The sequence below is a fragment of the Heptranchias perlo genome, chromosome 19 (genome assembly GCF_035084215.1).
Source record: "Heptranchias perlo isolate sHepPer1 chromosome 19, sHepPer1.hap1, whole genome shotgun sequence".
NCBI classification, from domain to species: domain Eukaryota; kingdom Metazoa; phylum Chordata; class Chondrichthyes; order Hexanchiformes; family Hexanchidae; genus Heptranchias; species Heptranchias perlo.
In genome coordinates, this window is record NC_090343.1 from 24,086,329 (window position 1) to 24,110,026 (window position 23,698).

The 23,698-nt window shown below is 41.8% G+C and overlaps 1 protein-coding gene across 2 annotated transcripts in view; it reads left to right on the forward strand.

The window, feature by feature from the left end:
- LOC137335240 (enolase-phosphatase E1-like) overlaps positions 1-19,763 on the forward strand; it is a 32,510-nt gene extending 12,747 nt beyond the window's left edge. The window contains exons 5-10 of one of the 2 annotated variants that reach the window (XM_068000496.1): positions 3,917-4,150; positions 4,256-4,278; positions 4,360-4,484; positions 7,437-10,528; positions 17,970-18,085; positions 18,610-18,694. In XM_068000496.1, coding sequence (XP_067856597.1) covers positions 3,917-4,150; positions 4,256-4,278; positions 4,360-4,484; positions 7,437-10,528; positions 17,970-18,065 — 3,570 coding nt within the window. In that variant the 3' untranslated portion in view covers positions 18,066-18,085; positions 18,610-18,694. Of the gene's footprint in view, positions 1-3,916; positions 4,151-4,255; positions 4,279-4,359; positions 4,485-7,436; positions 10,529-17,969; positions 18,086-18,609 lie in introns of both variants that reach the window. The other variant, XM_068000495.1, reaches the window with a different exon arrangement.
- Positions 19,764-23,698: the final 3,935 nt, after the last annotated feature.

Sequence of the window (23,698 nt, forward strand, 5' to 3'; positions counted from 1 at the left end):
GGAGTGGATATTTACAGGGTATACAGAAAGCATGGGTTCACTAATGTCCTTTAGGGAAGGAAACCTGCTGTCGTTACCCGGTCTGGCCTAAATGTGACTCCAGACCCACAGCAATGTGATTGAATCTTAATTGCCCTCTGAAATGGCCTAGCAAGCCACTCAGTTGTAAAATCTCGCTAAAAAAAAGTCATAATAAGAATAAAACCGAATGGACCACCCGGCATCGGACCACTAGGCACCGGACACGATAAAGGCAAACCAAGTGCAGTCAACCCTGCAAAGTCCTCCTCACTAACATCTGGGGACTTGTGCCAAAATTGGGAGAGCTATCCCACAGACTAGTCAAGCAACAGCCTGACATAGCCATACTCAAAGAATCATACCTTTCAGCTAAAGTCCTAGACTCTTTCATCACCATCCCTGGATATGTCCTATCCCACCGGCAGGATAGACCCACCAGAGGTGGCGGTAAAGTGATATACAGTCAGGAGGGAGTGGCCCTGGGAGTCCTCAACATTGACTCCGGACCCCATGAAATCTCATGGCAACAGGTCAAACATGGGCAAGGAAACATCCTGCTGATTACCATTTACCGTCCTCCCTCAGCTGATCAATCAGTCCTCCTCCATGTTGACCACCACTTGGAGGAAGCACTGAGGGTAGCAAGGGCACAGAATGTACTCTGGGTGGGGGACTTCAATGTCCATCACCAAGAGTGGCTCGGTAGCACCACTACTGACTGAACTGGCCGAGTCCTGAAGGACATAACTGCCAGACTGGGCCTGCGGCAGGTGGTGAGCAAACCAACACGAGGGAAAAACCTACTTGACCTCGTCCTCACCAATCTACCTGTCGCAGATGCATCTGTCCATGACAGTATTGGTAGGAGTGACCACCGCACAGTCCTTGTGGAGACGAAATCCCGCCTTCGCACTGAGGACACCATCCAACGTGTTGTGTGGCACTACCACCGTGCTAAATGGGATAGATTCAGAACAAATCTAGCAGCTCAAAACTGGGCATCAATGAGGTGCTGTGGACCATCAGCAGCAGCAGAATTGTATTCCAGCATAATCTGTAACCTCATGGCCCGGCATATTCCTCACTCTACCATTACCAACAAGCCAGGGGATCAACCCTGGTTCAATGAGGAGTGTAGAAGAGCATGCCAGGAGCAGCACCAGGCGTACCTAAAAATGAGGTGGCAACCCAGTGAAGCTACATCTCAGGACTACATGCATGCTAAACAGCGGAAGCAACATGCTATAGACAGAGCTAACTGATTCCACAACCAACGGATCAGATCAAAGCTCTGCAGTCCTGCCACATCCAGTCGTGAATGGTGGTGGACAATTAAACAACTAACGGGAGGAGGAGGCTCTGTAAACATCCCCATCCTCAATGATGGCGGAGTCCAGCACGTTAGTACAAAAGACAAGGCTGAAGCGTTTGCAACCATCTTCAGCCAGAAGTGCCGAGTGGATGATTCATCTCAGCCTCCTCCCGATATCCCCATCATCACAGAAGCCAGTCTTCAGCCAATTCGATTCACTCCACGTGACATCAAGAAACGGCTGAGTGCACTGGATACAGCAAAGGCTATGGGCCCCAACAACATCCCGGCTGTAGTGCTGAAGACTTGTGCTCCAGAACTAGCCGTGCCTCTAGACAAACTGTTCCAGTATAGCTACAACACTGGCATCTCCCGACAATGTGGAAAACTGCCCAGGTATGCCCTGTCCACAAAAAACAGGACAAATCCAATCCGGCCAATTACCGCCCCATCAGCCTACTCTCAATCATCAGCAAAGTGATGGAAGGTGTCGTCGACAGTGCTATCAAGCGGCACTTATTCACCAATAACCTCCTCACCGATGCTCAGTTTGGGTTCCGCCAAGACCACTTGGCTCCAGACCTCATTACAGCCTTGGTCCAAACATGGACAAAAGAGCTGAATTCCAGAGGTGAGGTGAGAGTGACTGCCCTTGACATCAAGGCAGCATTTGACCAAGTGTGGCACCAAGGAGCCCTAGTAAAATTGAAATCAATGGGAATCAGGGGAAAAACTCTCCAATGGCTGGAGTCATACCTAGCACAAAGGAAGTTGGTAGTGGTTGTTGGAGGCCAATCATCTCAGCCCCAGGACATTGCTGCAGGAGTTCCTCAGGGCAGTGTCCTAGGCCCAACCATCTTCAGCTGCTTCATCAATGACCTTCCCTCCATCATAAGGTCAGAAATGGGGATGTTCGCTGATGATTGCACTTTGTTCAGTTCCACTCACAACCCCTCAGATAATGAAGCAGTCCGAGCCCGCATGCAGCAAGACCTGAACAACATCCGGGCTTGGGCTGATAAGTGGCAAGTAACATTCGCGCCAGACAAGTGCCAGGCAATGACCATCTCCAACAAGGCAGAGTCTAACCACCTCCCCATGACATTCAATTGCATTACCATCGCCGAATCCCCCACAATCAACATCCTGGGGGTCACCATTGACCAGAAACTTAACTGGACCAGCCACATAAATACTGTGGCTACAAGAGCAGGTCAGAGGCTGGGTATTCTGCAGCGAGCGACTCACCTCCTGACTCCCCAAAGCCTTTCCACCATCTACAAGGCACAAGTCAGGAGTGTGATGGAATACTCTCCACTTGCCTGGATGAGTGCAGCTCCAACAACACTCAAGCAGCCCGCTTGATTGCCACCCCATCCACCACCCTAAGCATTCACTCCCTTCACCACCGGCGCACTGTAGCTGCAGTGTGTTCCATCCACAGGATGCAATGCAGCAATTTGCCAAGGCTTCTTCGACAGCACCTCACAAACCCGCGACCTTTACCACCTAGAAGGCAGCAGGCACATGGGAACAACACCACCTGCACGTTCCCCTCCAAGTCACACACCATCCCGACTTAGAAATATATCGCCGTTCCTTCATTGTTCCTGAGTCAAAATCCTGGAACTCCCTTCCTAACAGCACTGTGGGAGAACCTTCACCACACGGACTGCAGCGGTTCAAGAAGGTGGCTCACCACCATCTTCTCAAGGGCAATTAGGGATGGGCAATAAATGCTGGCCTCGCCAGCGACGTCCACATCCCATGAACGAATAAAAAAAAGAGATCAACTGAAGGAATCTGTGGATACAAAGGATTGGAAAGGGAGGTAGGGAGTGTGGTGGACTGGAGATGTGGTGAGAGAGAAGCATGGGGTAGTTGTGCACTGCTTTGGAAGTTGGGAGTTAGAGAGTAAATTGAAGAGGGAGCTGGACGGCATTTTTTTCTGGGACAATGGGTAAGGATAGTGGGTTGAAGGAGGACAGGGAGATATGATGGTAAACAAGATAAGGAAGTTGTCAGAGACAGTCATATCTGTAAACCAAAACTCTGCAACTTCTCCTTTAACCTAATCTTCCTAAATATCCCCTCAGCTATCATTCACTTAAGCCACTTGTCACATTCCTCCTCTTGTACCAAAACTTCCTTCCTCTCATGCCATCATTCCAGCTAATGCCATTAAACAAATCTATGATGACCCTATGTGTAGCTAATATACAGATCTGTATATGAAAACATGTATGCATCTGTGTAATTTTAAAAAATACAGGTACAATCATTAGCAGAGCTAGAAATGGTGCAGCCACATTAAATAAGCAATCCATGCATTTGAATTCCAAGCCCACATTATGTCATCAGGTCTCAGTGCATCATCCCACATCCTTTAAACAGGACCAATGTAGTACTTTTTTCCTGTCTCAGTCAGTCATATTGAAATGTCACAGGGAAATAATCAACAGTGGTATCAATGAAGTTTTTCCCAGCTGGTCTTGGGGGGATTGCATTATGATTGTCATAATGATACCGTATAAAAATACATTGCTCTCATTCTAATAAAAGCTGTTCCATTTTGTCTTACAGGACAACTGTAGAAGCCGCAAACAAATTATGTGTGAAAGGTTTGATTGCCTGTTTGCAACTTTGAAAACAAGAAAGCAGGAGATGATGCAAAGAATCACAAGCGAGCAAGATGAAAAAAGGAGCCACTGCAAGTCTTTGATAAAAATGTCCACTGAACGTGTACGGTCCATGTCTAAGCTTGTAGAATCTGCACTGCAATTAATGGAGGAACCACAAATGGCAGTCTTCCTACAGGTATTAATATTTTTCCAAATTTAGTTTTAGTCAGCTATCTCTCTTTGTTTTTCTTGCAAGGACATTCCTCAGATAATTCTTAATTTAATTATTTTTCTTTTACAGAATGCAAAGATGCTGACAGCAAAGTAAGTTTATACGACAGTTTAACATCTAACAATTGAAGAAACTAGTTTGAACCTAATTAGTGAAGTTTCTTGTATAATTAGACTTTCAGAGGCAAAGAGAGCATCAGCAGTCGAAGGGTTGGAGCATGGTTATGAAAATATGGATCACTACAATCTGGATTTTGAGAAAGAACAGAAACTACTCCAAGCAATCGATTTCCTCAAAGGTAAAGGAGCCTTTCTGCATACATTTATTCTTCACAGAAATTACTTAATTTCCACCTGTGTTGTATAAATCAGCTGCCTTATTACCTAATTTAAGAAGTATATATGTTATTTAAAACAGTTTAAAATCAATATATTAACCTCAGCAGATCCCCTGTGACATTGCCCACACTGGGGCCTGGATGTTTAGCTAGTAAAATGGAGCTGGTTTTTGACCTGCCCTGTCCCTTCAAGGCTAGTGGTCAGGTATTTCCTATTGGAAATTTCTCTGGTTTAACAGCTACTTGCTTACTCTCCCTAATGAAAGGGCAGATCATCTCAAGGTTAGAAAAAACAACAGGAAATGGCTGACTTCCTTTTTTTGATATTTATTTTTAAAATTATTTAGTTGTGATTTCTTGTTGCTTTATATAAAGCATGGCAACTGAAGTGTGATGAATACACACATGATGCAAAATTTTTATATAAAGATTAATAAATTGCCCAAGGCATTGCCCATGGCCAGTTGATGAATATAAGTTATTTTTTTAGATACAAGATGGCAACAAAGTTGGGAGAGAGATTTCAAATATTTGTTCCACACAATTATCTAGCAATCAGAGCCTGCAACAGTTGACGAATCTAAAACTGAATACGAAATGTTGACATTGCAATTTAGAATGGGAAAAGTTGACAAAAAGCATGACCAAAAGTCTTGACAAACATATGAACATACGAAAATGATGGATAGGAAAAGACCTACTGGTCCATCTAGCCTGTCCCATATAGTTGTGATGCCCTAAAATCACGGTACAGACAGTCTCTACCCACCCAGAGCCATGTCATCTCCTGAGAAAGGCGAAAAACCAGATAAAAACACAGCCAATTAGGGGGAACAAAATCTGGAAAATTCCTCTCCGACTCCTTTAAGTGATTGAATCTAGTGCAGGAGATCACATTGATCCTGATTTATATTACAGGGTGCCTATCTCTTGTACAAGGTGATTTCCGCCCCAGCCAGAAACAGGTCCAGCTCTCTCTTGAAAGAATATAGTGAATCAATGTTCACCCCAGGAGCTGGCAACCTGTTCCATGGCTCCATTATTCTCTGGGAAAAAGAGAACTTCCTATCATCCAACCTAGTTCTGCCCTTACATAACTTGTAAGCGGGACCCCCTGGTCCTCCATAACCTATCCAGTTGAAATAATTGGTCCACATCAACATAATCTAGTCCCTTCATTATTTTATAACCTTCAATCAACTCGCCCCTGAGTAAACTCATTTCTGACCGGTCAGCCACCTGGCTAGTAAGGTTGTGATGGAAGAAATGGCTGAAATCATCAGAGATTCACACCATCACAATGTGATTGCTCTGCAGTTTGCAGAAGCTTTAGTCAAACTAATACCAGTGAGTTTGCATCACATATTGATTAATTTTCTTACAAATACATTTTTTTTCAGTTTCAGTATACAAACCATGATACCAAGAAAGCTAGGTCTGTCTGACAGAGATGATCAATGGTACATTATGTGACAGATATTTCTGTAGTTACTGGACTGTGCTTCATAGGTTTCTCCAGTCTGAGGAATTAGCTTGTCCCATTGCTTCTTTACTTCTACCATCTGCAAGGTTTTTGAATCTGAGCATCAGTTATGTAAATCCAAATAAGCAATGACAATCAGTGTAAGGGCATTTAAGTAGTTAGATATGTTCATGGAGTGGAGTTAGTAGAAGATAATGAAAACAATTAGAATCTTTACAGGAAAAATATACAGTCAATCAGCTAGCTCTTCTTGTCAGAAAAAATGACCATAAAGATAAGGAATATAGTTATCCATAAAAGAAAAAATTAGCATTAGATTATGGTTCTTATTTTTTCCATCCTATGAGTTAGATAATTGAACTTCTACTGAAAATATAGAATTGTATTACATAACTGTTAGATTAACCACTTGTGAATTGTTTGTTTAATAAATATTATTACTATTTTAAACTCAAGAGTAACAGCAAATGAATGCAGATAGATAGCTATAGGCAGAATTGGACAGTTGACTGACAAATGATGTGTTATTTTCAAAGTTGAAACCAAGCCAATAACATGAGTGAGAAACATTGACCTTTGGGTTGTTAATATACACCTAAATAGTTCCAAACTGTCATTAGTTTAAAAGCACTCTGTTCCACTCAAGAAAGTTAACAATATCCATATTCTACAAATGCCATCCAGTAGTGAAATATTTAGGGCCCAAAAATGTGTAGCCCCAAAATCCTGACATAAGTGCCAGGGGATGCACCCACCTGTGACCTCTGGCACTGACCCCACCAAAAAAGCAGGGCATGGGAAGGTCACAATTATAATATTATGGGCAGATGTCCGCACCTGTAGGGATGCATCTCGAGTGCCCGCCAGAGGGTAAAGGCTGTAAAATGCAGCTAATTGTGCCTAATCCAGGTATTACCTTAGAGAAGTACCCAAGGTTTGCCCAGATAAGAGGGTTAAAAAGTAATGAAAACATTTAAACCATCTCCCCAGATAGTCCTATATCTGCCAGATGGTGAATCAGTATACCTGCTCTCATGGTCATGTTCTAGAAGATTTCTCATCTGGTTCTTAAGATTTATGTCTTTTGTTAGATTTTTTAGAGTAATATGAATATTCATTAATGCCCATAAAAGTTAATGTCAACAGCTATTGTTCATGTATAATTAATCCATAATCCAATTTACATTTCTCTTATTACACCCAAAACTATATTTTTAAAAACTGGAGCAAAGATTCTAGGGCTTCATATACTCAAATAATCATAGGTTGACATTGCTTTAAACATTTCAGTTAAAAGAAATTAGAAAGGGTAGAGACCAAACTACTTCTGTAGATAAAAATATGTATTTTAATAGTTTATTGGACCAATTAAATTAGATTAGTTTATTGGAATCTTATTTAATGATAATACAAAGCATATTGATTTACAGTTGAAGAAGAAACTGAAGAAGGAGTTGAAGAAGATGAGGAAGATACAGCAGACGAGAAAGAAGACAATGAAGTTGAGACTGGGCCTTCAGAAACTGCAGCAGAATTGTCTGGTACTGAAACTTCAGATGCTTGGGCTGAAGTCTTTGCAATGGAGAAATCTAATACTGAATCTTCAGATGCTGTGGTTGAAATCCCTGCAATGGAAGAACCCACTAATGAACCTTTAGGAGTTATAGATAAACTTCCTTCAACACAACAGCCCCACACTCAACCTTCAGGTTTTGTGGTTCAAGCTCCTGACAAGGAAAAACCCAATGCTGAGTCTTCAGGTGCTGCGCATGAAGTCCCAGAAAAGGAAAAACCCAATGCGGTGTCTTTAGATGCTGAGGTTGAAGTCCCTCAAGAGGAAGAGCCCAATGCTGAGTCTTCAGGTGCTGTGGTTGAAGTCGCTGAAGAGGAAGAGCCCAATGCTGAGTCTTCAGGTACTGAAGATGAAGTCCCTGAAGAGGAAGAGCCCAATGCTGAGTCTTCAGGTGCTGTAGTTGAAGTCCCTGAAGAGGAAGAGCCCAATGCTGAGTCTTCAGGTACTGAAGATGAAGTCCCTGAAGAGGAAAAGCCCAATTCTGAGTCTTCAGATACGGTTGCTGAAGTCCCTCAAGAAGAAGAGCCCAATTCAGAATCTTCAGGTGCTGTGGTTGAAGTCCCTCAAGAGGAAGAACCCAATGCTGAGTCTTCCGGTACTGAGGATGAAGTCCCTCAAGAGGAAAAGCCCAATTCTGAGACTTCAGTTGCTGTGGTTGATGCCATTGAAGAGGAAGAGCCCAATGCTGTGTGTTCAGGTGCTGGGGTTGAAGTCTCTGAAGAGGAAAAGACCAATGCTGAGTCTTCAGGGGCTGTGGTTGAAGACTCTAAACAGGAAGAGCCCAATTCTGAATCTTCAGTTGCTGTGGTTGAAGTCCCTGATGAGAAAAAGCCCATTGCTGAATCTTCAGATGCTGCGGTTGAAGTCCCTGATGAGAAAAAGCCCATTGATGAGTCTTCAGGGGTTGTGGTTGAAGTCCCTGATGAGAAAAAGCCCATTGTTGAGTTTTCAGGTGCTGTGGTTGAAGTCCCCGATGAAGAAAAGCCCATTGCTGAATCTTCAGATGCTGCAGTTGAAGTCCCTGATGAGAAAAAGCCCATTGATGAGTCTTCAGGGGCTGTGGTTGAAGTCCCTGAAGAGGAAAAGCCCAATGCTGTGTGTTCAGGTACTGTGGTTGAAGTCTCTGAACAGGAAGAGCCCAATTCTGAATCTTCAGGTACTGTGGTTGAAGTCTCCGATGAGGAAAAGCCCATTGCTGAATCTTCAGATGCTGCAGTTGAAGTCCCTGATGAGAAAAAGCCCATTGATGAGTCTTCAGGGGCTGTGGTTGAAGTCCCTGAAGAGGAAAAGCCCAATGCTGTGTGTTCAGGTACTGTGGTTGAAGTCTCTAAACAGGAAGAGCCCAATTCTGAATCTTCAGATGCAGTGGTTGAAGTCCCTGATGAGGAAAAGCCTATTGCTGAGAGTTCAGGTGCTGTGGTCGAGGTACCTGAAGAAGAAGAGCCCAATCCTGAGTGTTCAGGTGCTGTGGTTAAATTCGCTGATGAGGAAAAGCCCATTGCTGAGTCTTCAGGTGCTCTGGTTGAAGTCCCTCAAGAGGAAAAGCTCAATGCTGTGTGTTCAGGTACTGTGGTTGAAGTCTCTAAACAGGAAGAGCCCAATTCTGAATCTTCATGTGCTGCAGTTGAAGTCCCTGATGAGGAAAAGCCTATTGCTGAGTCTTCAGGTGCTGTGGTTGAAGTCCCCAATGAGGAAAAGCCCATTGCTGAGTCTTCAGGTGCTGTGGTTCAAGTCCCTGGTGAGGAAAAGCCTATTGCTGAGTCTTCTGGTGCTGTGGTTGAAGTCCCTGGTGAGGTAAAGCCTCTTGCTGAGTCTTCAGGTGCTGTGGTTGAAGTCCCTGATGAGGTAAAGCCTCTTGCTGAGTGTTCAGGTGCTGTGGTCGAAGTCCCTAAAGAGGAAAAGCCCAATTCTGAGGGTTCAAGTGCTGTGGTTGAAGTCCCTGATGAGGAAAAGCCCATCACTGAGTGTTCAGGCGCAGTGGTTGAAGTCCCTGATGAGGAAAAGCCTATTGCTGAGAGTTCAGGTGCTGTGGTTGAAGTCCCTGATGAGGAAGAGCCCAATTCTGAGTGTTCAGGTGCTGTGGTTGAAGTCCCTGAAGGGGAAAAGCCCATTGCTGAGTCTTCAGGTGCTGGGGTTGAAGTCTTTGAAGAGGAAGAGCCCAATTCTGTGTCTTCAGGTGCTGTGGTTGAAGGCCCTGAAAAGGAAAAGCCCAATTCTGAGTCTTCAGGTATTGTGGATGAAGTCCCTCTAGAGGAAAAGCCCATTGCTGAGTCTTCAGATGCTGTTGTTGAAATCCCTCAAGAGGAAGAACCCAATGCTGTGTGTTCAGGTGCTGTAGTTGAAGTCCCTGAAGAGGAAGAGTCCAATGCTGAGTCTTCAGGTGCTGTTGATGAAGCCCCTTCAGTGGAAAAATCCAATGCTGCATCTCCTTTTGTTAAGGATGGAGTCCTTGCAATAGAAGGGTCAAGTCCTGCATCTCTAGATGTTACAGATGCAATTCCTGAAACAGAAGAATCCAATGAGACATCTCTAGATGTTGCAAATGCAGCCTCTAAAATGGAAGAATCTAATGCTTCAACTCTAGATACCACAGTACCTGCAAGAAAAGAATCCATTGCTACAACTCCAGGTCCTTCGGATCAAATCTCTGTCATAGAAGAATCCATGGCCGAACCTCCAAATGTTATAAGTGCAGTACCTACAATGCAAGAATTGAGTGCTGCACCTTCAGATACTGCCAATGCAGTTGCTTCAGTAGAAGATTCCATTATTGCATCTCCAATTTCTGTGTGCAGAGTCTCTGCAGTGGGTGAACCGAAAGCTGCATCTTTAACTGCTCTAGATGGAATCCCTCCAGGTGGAGAGTCCATAATTCCATTAATAGATGTTGAAGCTGGTAAATCAGCACAAGAAGCTGAAGTTGAGGTGTTTGAAACAATTGTACAACAGGTATGTATTTCTGCATTCCCATAGTGTTAACTGAGCACATGTATGACAAGTAGACAGTGTTAGAAAGGACTGACTTTGAGTCACCTTGAATGCCAATTTGAAAACTGTTTTTTATGCCTTTGTGGATGCCATAATACCTTAACAATGACCGAAGCTTCCAAAAAACATGTGCTAACTAGTTACCTTTCTTATATCAGCCCCTACCTAAATTCTTCCTTACATGCCTAACTCTCTGACAATGTCCTATGGAATTTAAGATTTCCTCTATGTTCTTCACCTGTGCATATTGGCTGCCACTCTGGACCAAAGTCCCCTACTCACACTTTTCCTTTTTGATCACCTCTGGGCCTGTTCTGCTCCCTCCTTCTCTTCATTTCATTCAGCTGTGCCCCCTTTAATCTCCCCCTTCTCCAGCACCATACTTTGATCCTTCTCACTCAACACTACTTGGGAATTTTTATTTTGGAGAAGTTTATGGAGGACAGTGAATTCAGAGGAGAGAGGGCAAGGAATGCTGAAATGAAGGTTGAAATCACCGAGGATGAGCAGTCACTCAGTGCAGAGGCTGAGAGAGGAAAGGAGGAATGATATTGAATATGCTGTCACCTCCCAAATCCGTGCATATCTTGTCTTCAACTCCATATTTGAATCTCTCCAATTAGGTTTCCACCCCTGCCACAGCACTGAAACGACTCTAATCAGAGTCACTGACAGCGTCAACCATACCATCCTTCGCCAACACTTCTCTCTTGTCCAGGTCAGTGGGACTCCACTCGCCTACCTATCCAATTGTAACCAGAGCATCCACAGCAATGGCTCCTTTTCCTGTCCCGCAACATTACCTCTGGAGTCCTTCAAGGATCTATCATTGGCTCCTTCCTCTTCCTTATCTTCCTGCTGCTCCCTGTCGACATCAGCTGAAGACATAGGGTTAGCTTCCACATGTGTGCTGGCAACAGCAGCTCTACCTCTTCATCACTTCCTCCACCCTTTGTAAACTTCAGCTCATCCAAAGCTCTGCTGCCTGTATCCCATCCTGCACCAAGTCCCACTCACCTATCACTCCTATCCTTGCTGACCTAGATTGGCTCCCAGTTCTTCAATGCCTCAATTTAAAATTCTCAACCTGATGTTTAAATCCCTTCATGGCCTTGCCCCCTCCCACCCCCGATTGAGGGGCAAAGTATCAGTGGTCATGCTGCTGGAGGTTGTCCAGTGGAATCAGAGGGCTAAGAAGAAGTGGAGAATCAACTATGAGTTTGCGGAGGTTGATCCAGCAGAGGTCTGTAGTGACCTCAGGTAAAAGCAATGTGCACCAGTGAACCGTTTTCGGATCCAGACTCGACACTGCAGAGGTACGTGTGGCTGAAGCAAGAGGCCCAAGGATCGATAGAAATTGGTCCTAGGGCTTCATCTGCATACTCGGGGTGAGGCTCCACAGGAATCTTGCCTCGTGGGAGAAACAAATTTTGGGCTGCCTGCCTCGTCAGCAGCAGCCATTAGGTAATTCCCGGAAGAGGGGTTGGAATGGGCTACCGGGAGATGGGCCGATGGACTTATGGAGTTAAGGGAGCATCCGTCTCCATACTAGCCTCACCCCACTGCTGCTGAAACCATTGTCCATCCTTTTATTACCTCCAAACCCAACTTCTTTAACACCTTCCTCAAAGCCTCCCAGGCTCTTGCTGACATGACCTCCAACTTGTCCAAAACCCCATTGCCCACATCCTGTTCTGCATTAAATCCACCTTGCTCATTACTTGATTCTCAAGGACCTCCATCAAATTCAAAATCATCACTGTTTACAAATCCTTTTGTGGCCTTGCTCCATCTTACCTCTGTAGCCTCCTCCAGCTTTGTGTACCAGCCTGTACTCTTTGGTTTTCCAACTCAGGTCTCCCTTACATCAAGCACCTCCCTCTGTTCCACCATTGGTGGCAAATCCTTCTTTGTCCTACTCTGGAGCTCTGTCCCTCAATTCCCCTGCCTTTAAAACCCTCCTCTAAACCTGCCTGTTCAACTATATGCTTGGTCATCTCTATTGTCTTTTACTACTGCTCAATGTTCATTTCTCCCCAGTGAAGGGTCTTGAGATATTTTCTATCTCAAAGGTTCTATATAAATGCAAGTTGTTGTTGGCAGTACCTTTTATGGTTGTTCCCTACAGAAGCTACAGTTATTAATTGCTCAAAATATGCTCTCACTTTACATTTTTCCTTGAACTAGTCAACTTGCTCCTGCAGTACTACTAAAAGCTGCTGTACAGTTGAATTTAATGTGTGATTTTGATTTGATGCTGTTCAAATTAAGCTTAGACAAGTTAACAGGTACTGTTGCTTTATAGAGTATTAAGATTGTTACTATGTAATTTTCTTTTAGCTGAAAATGGTATTATCATAGTATTGTTTATGACTGTTGATACATTGGTTTTTGCTCTTATATGTGGCCTTGCCAAGGATGATATATTAAATGGAAGTTACAATGCTGACAATTAAAAAATACAACTGTTGGCAGTGGTTGACGAAGAAACCAAATTGTACCCAGGTTGGTATAAGTGTGATTCCTGGCATGTGATTAAGCCCACCATGCCTGTTACAAGTACCAACCAGAATGCCACCTCTCATGATCAGACTGTACCATCATCAGTGACAGAGAATGAGATGCAGCCAGAGCCCAGTTCTGTTCCATTTGCTGCAGGCTCACCAGATGCCATTAAAACATCTAACTATGAAAACAAAGTGCCATCACTTGCAATGAAGGTCAATAAAGAAAGACTTTAATATCTGTTCTGAAGAAGTGGCCATCAAACATTGTAGGACTGTGGTGGTTTCCCATAGCATCATACATTTCAGTGTCAAGCTCAGACATTCATCTGTAAATGCTTTTTACTTGTTCAATCTGTCTGCATTCCTTGCAGCAAAGAGCACTACTTGATTATAGCTTTTTTTATGGAGCTCAAGAGCTTTCGGGGAAAAAAATGTACAGTCCAGAATTGTGTTCCTAGTGAATTACTGCTTGTGACAAATTGGATTTTTGTCTGCATTGGCTGATTTTAAACTAATCAGCCTTTCCAAGAAAATCGAGCGGGCGTATAGCTGATCCATTACCGTCAGTTTTCCCCCGCACCCGAAGTCAAAATTACCCCCATAATGTTTCTTTAATGCTAGATTCAGTACGTAAGGGTTAACTCCCAGGCTGCACACAACAATTTTTAGCAGTAAGCCAGCTGTTTGGTTTTCTATTAGATTGTCCTCAAGATGCAGGTTTGTTTAGGCTCAGACAATAGTAAATTGAAGTGTTAATTAGTCATCGAGAGGTAGGTCCATCTCAAACATTTTATGTTACTGTAAAAAGAAAGCTCTTTGTGACTGCTTGTAGCCCAGAGTGTCATTCTATTCTATTTGGACAACAGGAACTTACCCATGCAGACACTTGAAAGCCTCCAGGTCCCACATCAAACAGCAGGCTCTTGTCTCAGGGTAGTGACTGTGATTGACAGTCATTCTTGGATCCCTTGAAGAAAGGAGTAGCCATTGTTTGGCTGGGCCACACTATGATTGATAGCTCAGTGGACAGACATCTCACAAACTTAAGGGCAGTCGGTTCACAGAGAGGCAGTTTCTCTCTTTCACTCAAAGCTGTTGGTGATTTTGCAAGCCAGCAGAAAGTTCTGAAGAGTTAAGCTAGAGTAGGTAGTCTTCTATCTTACAACCCATGGTTAGAAAGAAAGTTGCATTTTTATTTTCATAAACTAAGGAGTGTAAAGGAATATATGTATGTGAGCCTTGACAGTGGTGGCATTCTTGCCTCTGAGTTAAATGGCTATGGGTTCAAGCCCCACTCCAGGACATTCCAGGCTGACATTCCAGTGCAGTACTGAGGGAGTGCATTGCCGGAGGAGTCATCTTTCAGATAAGACGTTGAACCGAGGTCCTGTCTGCCTCCTCAGGTGGATGTAAAATATACCATGGCACTATTTGAAGAAGAGCTGGAGAGTTCCCCTGGTGTCCTGGCCAATATTTATCCATCAATCAACACCACGAAAACAGTTTAATTGATTATTTATCTTGCTGTTTGTGGGACATTGCCATGTGCAAATTGGCTGCTGCATTTCCCTACAGCACAACACTGACTACACTTCATAATTCATTGGCTGTGAGGCACTTTGGGATATCCTGAGGTCATCAAAGATGCTTTATAGATGCAAGTTATTTTATATGTTTTCATTGTGTTAAACTGTATACTGTTCATTCATGTATTTTATGAAAATAAACCAGTTATTGGTCTAAAGCCTGTGCTTCATCTCGATAGAGTGCTTGTTCAGTCCTCCTTCCTTAAAGAAAGAATTCACATAGTAATATAGTAAGACAGTAGCAGTTTCCGGCAGATCTTCGGTCCATCTAACCCATCTATCCATATTATTCCCTTGGTGCTTTTCCAATAACCCTGAATCCTATTTGTTGACAAGAACCTGTCAAGTACCTTCTTGAAATTCATTAGGGTTTCTTGTTCCATTACCCTTTTAGTAAAAACGTTTCTCCTGCATTTCCTATTTTTGTTTTGTTGTCCTTAATTTGTAAATATGGCCCATTGTGCTTAAATTCTGTACAGATTGAAAAGCTTCCTTGGATCCAATTTGTCCAAACCTTTCATAATTTTACACATTTACATAAGAACATAAATAGGAGCAGGAGTAGGTCATCCGGCCCCTCGAGCCTGCTCCGCCATTCAACAAGATCATGGCTGATCTTCTACTTCAATGTCATTTTCCTTCACTATCCCCATATCCCTTGATGCCTTTAATATCTAGAAATCTATCGATCTCTGATTTGAATGTACTCTATGACTGAGCCTCTACAGCCCTCTGGGGTAGAGAATTCCAAAGATTCACCACCCTCTGAGTGAAGAAATTTCTCCTCATCTCAGACCTAAATGGCCTTCCCTTTATTCTGAGACTGTGACCCCTGGTTCTAGATTCCCCACCAGCGGAAACATCCTCCTTGCATCTAGCCTGTCGAGCCCTGTAAGAATCTTGTAAATTTCAATGAGATCACCTCTCATTCTTCTAAACTCTAGAGAATACAGGCCTAGTCTACTCAAGCTCTCCTCATACGACAATCCCGCCATCCCAGGAATCAGTCTGGTGAACCTTCATTGCACTATGGCAAGTATATCCTTTCTTAGGTATGGAGGCCAAAATTGTACACAATACTCCAGGTGTGGTCTCACCAAGGCCCTATATAATTGCAGTAAGACAACTTTACTCCTTTACTCAAATCCTCTTGTAATAAAAGCCAACATACCATTTGCCTTCCTAATTGCTTGCTGCACCTGCATGTTAGCTTTCAGTGACTCACGTACAAGGGCACCCAGGTCCCTTTGAACATCAACATTTCCCAATCTCTTACCATTTAAAAAATACTCTGCATTTCTGTTTTTCCTATCAAAGTGGATAACTTCACATTTTTTCACATTATATTCCATCATATCCCCTCTCGGTCTTCTCTTTTCAAGAGTTAAAAGAGCCAGAATAGTCAATCTTTCCTCATACGTCATTCCCTTAAGTTCTGGAATCAACCATGTAACCCTTCTCTGTCTCACCTCCAATAACTGAGTATCCTTTTTAGGAACATTAGAACATAGAGGCAGAAGTAGGCCATTCAGCCCCTCGAGCCTGTTCCGCCATTCAATTAGATCATGGCTGATCTGTACCTCAACACCATTTACCCACCTTTGTTCCATATCCATTAATACCCTTACCTAACACAAATCTATCAACCTCAGTCTTGAAAATTTTAATTGACCTAGCATCCACAGATTTCCACTACCCTTTGCGTGAAAAAATACTTCCTGATTTTACTCCTAAAACACCTAGCTCTAATTTTCAGATTATGCCCTGTTATTCTGGAATCCCCATCAAAGGAAATAGTTTCTTGTTATATAAATGCAAATAGTTGCTGTTATTGTATCCACCCTATCGAATCCCTTTATCATTTTAAACACCTCAAATAGATCACGCCTCAACCATCTAAACTCAAGGGAATACAAACCAAGTTTATACAACCTGTCCTCATGATTTAACCCTTTAAGCCCTAGTATTATTCTGGTGAATCTGTGCTGTACCCCTTCCAAGGCCAATATATCTTTCCTGAGGTTCGATACCTAAAACTGAATGGAGTAATTCAGATGGGGCCTGACCAAGGCTTTGTACAACTGAAGCATCACTCCCTCGCTTTTGAATTCCAACCCCCGTGAAATAAAGGGCAACATTTCATTAGCCTTATTGGTTATTTTATGTACCTGTGCACTAACTTCTAGTAATTTCTGTACATGGACAGCTAAATCCATTTGCTCCTCCACAGCTCCTAATCTCTCAACATTAAGAAAATATTCTGATTTGTCTCTCTCAGATCCAAAGTGGATGACCTCACACTGCCCCACATTGAATTCCATCTGCTGTAGTTTTGACAACTCACTGAGTCTGTCTATGTCCCTTTGTAACTTCCTGCTCCCATCCACACAACTTACTGTGCCTTCTAACTTAGTGCCATCTGCAAACTTGCATATTCAACTCTCTATTCCATTATCCAAGTCATTAATATATATGGTGAAAAGCTGAGGTCCCAGTACAGATCTCTGGGGAACACTACATGCAACATCCCATCAATCAGAGTACATTCCTTTTATCCCTACTCCATCTCCAACCAATTACCAACCCATGAAACACCAAACAAACAGCAAGATGGGTCCCAAACACCTTTTTACACTTGATAATCAAGCATGCCCAAGTGAGGAAAATGACCACTTTAAGCATTGTTATTTTGAGTGGCCATTCCTTTTTAAGGCTCCCAAAGAATATTGTTTAGTTATGGTATGAAAATTAATTTAAATTAATTACATTTCCATCAAACATCATACAATGCTGCATCACAACATTGGCACATGGTTTAAAATGCCAAATACCAAACTCCATACCAATCTTAAAGCTATACCTTTTGCATGAAAATAACAAAATATCTATTAAGAAATACAGTGAACTATCTCATACTGTAAAGTGCCACGGTGGACTGATGTATCAATACTGAGAGTTCTGACCTTGACTGGGTTGCAAGTTGATGGTGCTGAGTGAAACCAGACACTTTGAGGAAAGAAATTGGGAGAGTCACTTTGAATCATTAAATATTTCCTAAAGGTGGGTTACAGAGCAGCTTCAGCAGAAATTTGAAAGTAGTTTGTCTGCCCACTCTATTGTTGAAAGAGGAGATAAAAACCTTAAAATATGGAAGACAATATTGATTAATATATGTTTATATAGTAGAATTGTCCAAGATTTCCATACTTATGTCAAATAGTGCTTTTTGGTGCAATGATTAAATGGTCTCTGCATTGTCATTTGTCTTCATTCCAATGTATGTAGTACTGGTCTGTTATTCTTCACTAGGCACTAGGCTTCTGCCTTTCAGTATTGGCACTGATGGTCATACTTCTCAACCTTTGGAATAGGATTGAATACATGACTTGTACATGGAAGGGTTGAATGGACTTATAATGAAGAAGGTAACATTGCACAATTATTCTAGAATCTTTAACAAACAATAAACAGCAATGTAATTTTGTTTTATGTCCACATTACATGTTAAAAAAAAACCTTTTTGTTCCATTTTATTTGTCCAGGTTTGAATGTTAATAAATGTTGTTTTATGTTCATATTACACATTAAAGAAAAAAATTGTCCCCCACCATTTGTCCAGATGTTTGAATGTTAATAAATATTCTATCAATTGATAATTATCCTGAACATCTTTTCACAGCTTCAAATTTCATGCATAGTAAATGTATTATCATTTGTAACAACTTAAAACCTATGATTTTTAAAACTAACATTTGAACATTTAAAAAGATAATAAAATAGTAAATATTTTTGAAAAAACCTGCATTTGTTCAGAATATTCACGTAGTTAGTTTGCGTGATACAGTTTAGTTTTGGAAAGTTAATTTCCTTCACCAACCTAATTATTTACAAATTTAAAATGAACAAATCTCAAACTTTCCATGAACTTACTTTGCTTTTCTTCCTCCAGATGGAAAGCCCAGGTTCTGCTACAGAAACCACAGTGCAACAGACGACAAGTCGTGAACTGAGCACAACTGACTCTCCCCGCCATATCTTTTCATTTTCATGGTTGAATGCTCTTACTAAGTAGAGAAGCAGAAAGATCTATCAGTTTTTGCAATACATGGAGAAAACTTTAAGTGGTGACTGGCATACGGGTATGTGTTTGTTGGTCATACTTGAAGTGACAAGTGCAATTAATATTGCAGAATTGTGTGAGATAGCAGTTTGTTAAAACAAAAGTGGTCTATGTCGTTTATAGTTTATTCCATAAATAGAGAATGGGCAATTATATGTATTTCCTTCACAAAGCTGCAACAGTCCTTCAGCATTATTTGTAATGTTCACTTATCACAATATGTTCATTTATTATAAACACATAATTAAAAAGGAAACTACATCACACAGCAGAAGACCTTGCTCTGTTAAACATGCAAGTTCTGCATTTCTTTTGTAATAAAACAACAATTGGCAACTATATTTTAGGTCTTAGTGTGTCTATTGATGCACATCATTGTGCAAGATCTGTACTCAACTGAAGAATTCTTGAGAACATCACTCACTATTAAGGAATAATGATTTGAAACTAAGATGGCGGAAATCCTTTAATACAACCTGGATATTAATGGGGAGTTAACAAATGTGGCACCACTTCTGATGAGAGGTAATTCACTATGTTTTATCTTAACTAGAATAAGGCTGCACACTAAGCACTAAATGGTGGTTTGCATCCATTATAAAACTCTACCATTAATGTGCATTGTTTATTAAATGACTTGTGTGTAAATCAGAGGGAAATAACGACATTCATTTGACTTTTACAGAATGTATGTAATTGAAATATGTCAGTTTGGGCTGTGAGCTGTTTGGCATATCAAATTAATGGTTTATACTTTGACTAATACCTGGTCCCTCAGAATCACTTAGGATATTTTAATCAGAGCACTTCAAGAGTAAGATTAACAGAAAATATTGAATTGCAGTTTAGTTTTTCCATTTGCTTCCTTTGTAATAATAACTGTGTGTCTGCCATCTAAGATTTAGAACTGTTTTGTTTGGTGTTAATTCTTCTGCTGCAAGTTACAAAGCAACACCAAAATATTATTAAGCCAAATACAGAAATGTTTCCTTGCTTTATTCACTCATCATACAATTCCTTTCGTTAGAGCTGACAAAAAGCATTTGATTTCCCTGAGGGGTTTTGTTTGACTATACAAAACTATGTCTGTGACACATATACAATTATTAATACAAACATGTAAATAATGCACATTATCACAGATAACTCAAGATTAAAGAAAGATTTCTTTTCTAGATGTAATGAGCACAACACAAGACCCAATGGCCACGTTCACCTCACACAATTGCTTCATCCAAGTCAAGATGCTTTCATTTCCTTTCCTTCATTAAAAAATGATTTCCCTTTGGAAATACACATTCTGCCATGCATTTTAGTTGCTATTAAAATTGGAACTTTTGTTTTGATGCTACAAATTGAGGCAATATCAACGTTGGTGGTTAGTAATTTCTTTGCTGCTTTTAGTGTCAGCACCAGGTCAGATAAATCAGGAGTGTCCAAACTTTATGTTTTTGTGGACCATATGGTGCATACCCCAGATCCTGAGGAGGCGGGTGGGGGGGGGGGGGGAGATTGGGAAGTCCACATATAAAGTTTACATTTATCTTCCTGTTAATTTGCATTTATCTGAAAAGTTGCTGATGCTAATAGACCTTGGTGTTCTGATTTAGGATTTATTCAACAATGGTAAAAAACAGCCCATTGCAAACCACCAGGCTCACACAATTCAAACCGGACAACAACAACTTGCATTTATATAGCACCTTTAACATAGGAAAATGTGCCAAGGTGCTTCACAGGAGCGTAATCAGACAAAAATTGATATTGAACCAAAAAAGGAAATGTTAGGACAACTGACTAAAAGCTTGGCTTTAAGGAGGGTCTTAAAGGAGGAGAGAGAGATGGAGAGGTGCAGGGAGAGAATACCAAAGCTTAGGCCCTAGATGGTTAAAGGCACAGCTACCAAAAGCGGGGCAAAGGGAGTGGGGGATGCACAAGTGGCCAGAGTTGGAGGAATGCAGAGTTCATGGAGGGTTGTAGGGCAGGAGAAGGTTACAGAGATAGGGAGGAGTGAAGGCATGGAGGGATTTGAACATGAGGATGAGAATTTTAAGATCAAGACATTAGTGGACCGGGCGCTATTGTAGGTCAACGGGCACAGGGGTGATCCGTGAGCAGGACTTGGTGTGGGTTAGAATGAGAACAGCAGAGTTTTGGATCAACTCAAATTTTTGGAGGTTGGAAGATGGGAGGCCGAACTGGAAAGTACTGGAATAGTTGGGTCTGGAGGTAACAAAAGATTAGTTGAGGGTTTCAGCAGCAGATGGGCTGAGGCATGGATGGAGACAGACGATGTTACAGAGGTGGGAGTAGGCAGTCTTTGTGATGGAGAGGAAATGTGGTTGGAAGTTCAGCTCAGGGTCAAATTGGATGCCGAGGTTGTGAACAGTCTGGTTCAATTTGAGACAGTGGCCAGGGAGGGAGATGGAATCAGTGGCGAGGGGACTGAGTTTGTGGTGGAGGCCGAAGACAATGGCTTTGGTCTTCCCGATGTTTAATTGGAGGAAATTGCAGCACATCCATGGGGCAGCATGTAGATAAAAAATAGGAGTGGGCCAAGGATAGATCCTTGGGGAATGCCAGAGGTAATGGTGTGGGGGTGGGAAGTTAAGCCATTGCAGGAGATGCTCTGCCTCTGACTGGATAGGTAGTCCCACTAAGCTGGACAATGAAGGAGAGGAGTTGGAGGAGGATGGTGTGGTCAACAGAGAAGGACAGCAGAGAAGTCAAGAAGGATGAGAAGGGATAGTGAAGGATGGTCACAGTCACATAGGATGTCATTGACGGCAGATTTGAAAGGGAGTGGGCCAGTACCTGAGGAGAGGGAACCATTTACAACATCAGCTAGCATGGGGTCCAGGAAGGGAGGTTGGCTGGTCATCAGTTTAATGGGAATAGGGTCAAGAGAGCAGGAAGTGGGTCTCATGAACATGATGAGCTCAAAGAGAGCATGAGAGAAGACAGAATAGAAACTAGAAAATAAGAAATATAAGTGCAAATAGAACTAAGTTGCATAGATTTTGAGGACCAGATTGCCAGGGCTCACGAGCAGCATGTGGCCCACATGTTGTAGTTTTAATAACCCTGATGTAAAGCATGGGTCAGATACAGAGACTTCCTTCTCAACAATTTGTCTTATAATAGAATGTTATTTCAATTTCTCACACCGGCTGTTTTTGTGACACTGTTAACTAATGCAGAATTGTGAATAGTTTTGTAGTGTACACTCACGTCCACTAAAATTTGGTTCAAATACTTAAATTTACACTTTGGATGCTTTGGGGTAGAAATTGGTTGCATTGTGCCTATTTTTAGGGCATAAAACTAGCACAAAGTATAGCAATTTAACAGTGGGACTGCCTACACCCAATCTGCGCAAGTGTTGGTGCCACTGTTAAATTTATGAGGCTTATTTTATAGGTGTCCCGAGTGGATACTCAAAGCAGGCGTTAGGCTCCTTGATTATGTAAATTAGGGCTCCTCCGGGTCCCACAAAAATAGTTTGAGCCGTTGCCACCCTTGGCTCCCCTGTCCTCCATAAACATGACTCCCCCTGCCCCCCGCCCTGCCCAGACTTTGGTAGCTGCATCAGGTGCCCATTTGAGGCAGGCAGCTCACCGGTTCCATTTGAATGAGGCCCGGGTCCCAAAATGGCTCCAGCCTTCAGGCCTCTTTCCTGTCAAAATGGGTGGGCTATCGGTGAGGTCTGCCAGCTGGCTGACCAAAATCTAAAATCTACCCCAGCGATGGTAACAGCAGAGCAGGAGAAACCACGAGGCAATTCCCAGCCAGTGCGTTTAATTTTAAATACTTCAAAAAAAATCATAAAAACTGACCATGATCTGAACTTTGTACCTACATGTGTTCCAAGATTACTCAATCTGCTTTATAATTAGTAACCAAATTAAGCACTATTTTAAATCTTAGCCTCTTATTTTTTTTTAAAAAGGTGATTATTGACATGTAACAAATCTACACTACACTCTGAAATTCTGTGCAAACTGTAATTTAATGCAAATCTACAAGTTTAGGGAATATTGGTGTGAATAATGATAAGAACTTCTATTCCTATCCTAAGAAACTTAGTATACAATTCATTTGCTTATTTTCTGCATATCGTATTTTAGGTACTATTAGCAGCACTAAAGTAGACAGTACTTTGGGGAAAGGGAGTTATTAATAATGCAGATTAACAAACATTTAAGTTGATTCCAAGAGTCAATTAATTTGTAAACTCTTGATTCAACTCAGAAAGCATTTGTTAATTAGAATTATATGAACATTTGGTGGGATATAATTAGTCTACATCGTTACAATGAGACCTTCTTTGAGCAGCTTTGTGCTTCCCAAGTGATGTTAATCTACAGTTGATAAGTTGTTCAAATTTTGTCTGATAACACTCATGTGAAGCACTTTGGAACGTTTTACTATGTCAAAGCCATTATATAAATGCAAGTTGTTGTTGTAGTTTGCAATTAGCTTAGACTTCCTGTTTTAACTTATTTTTTTTTACTGAGTTAGTTCAATCTTGTTGGAATATTAAACCATGTTGTAGAAGAAATGGTTGATTTTGACAATTAAAAAATCTAAAGCAACAGTTTCTCATATTGTTTGTCATGAAATTTCAAAAAAGTAATCACAAAGTAATGGCATAACATCACACTATTCAGTTCCAACGTGATAAAGAACCATTAGTTAGTATAACGGCTGTAAGAAATATAGCATAACCACTACATTTAATATAAATGAAACACAGATTTAGAACAATTTCATACAAAACTCAAAAATATAAAGTTCTACTAAGAAATATTTCCTGACTATGGCTACGGGGTGGGAGACGGGATGGGGAGCGCTCACTCCCGCTCCTACTGGCTCCACGGGATGTTTTTTTAAATCAGAAAACTTTCCTTCACTTACC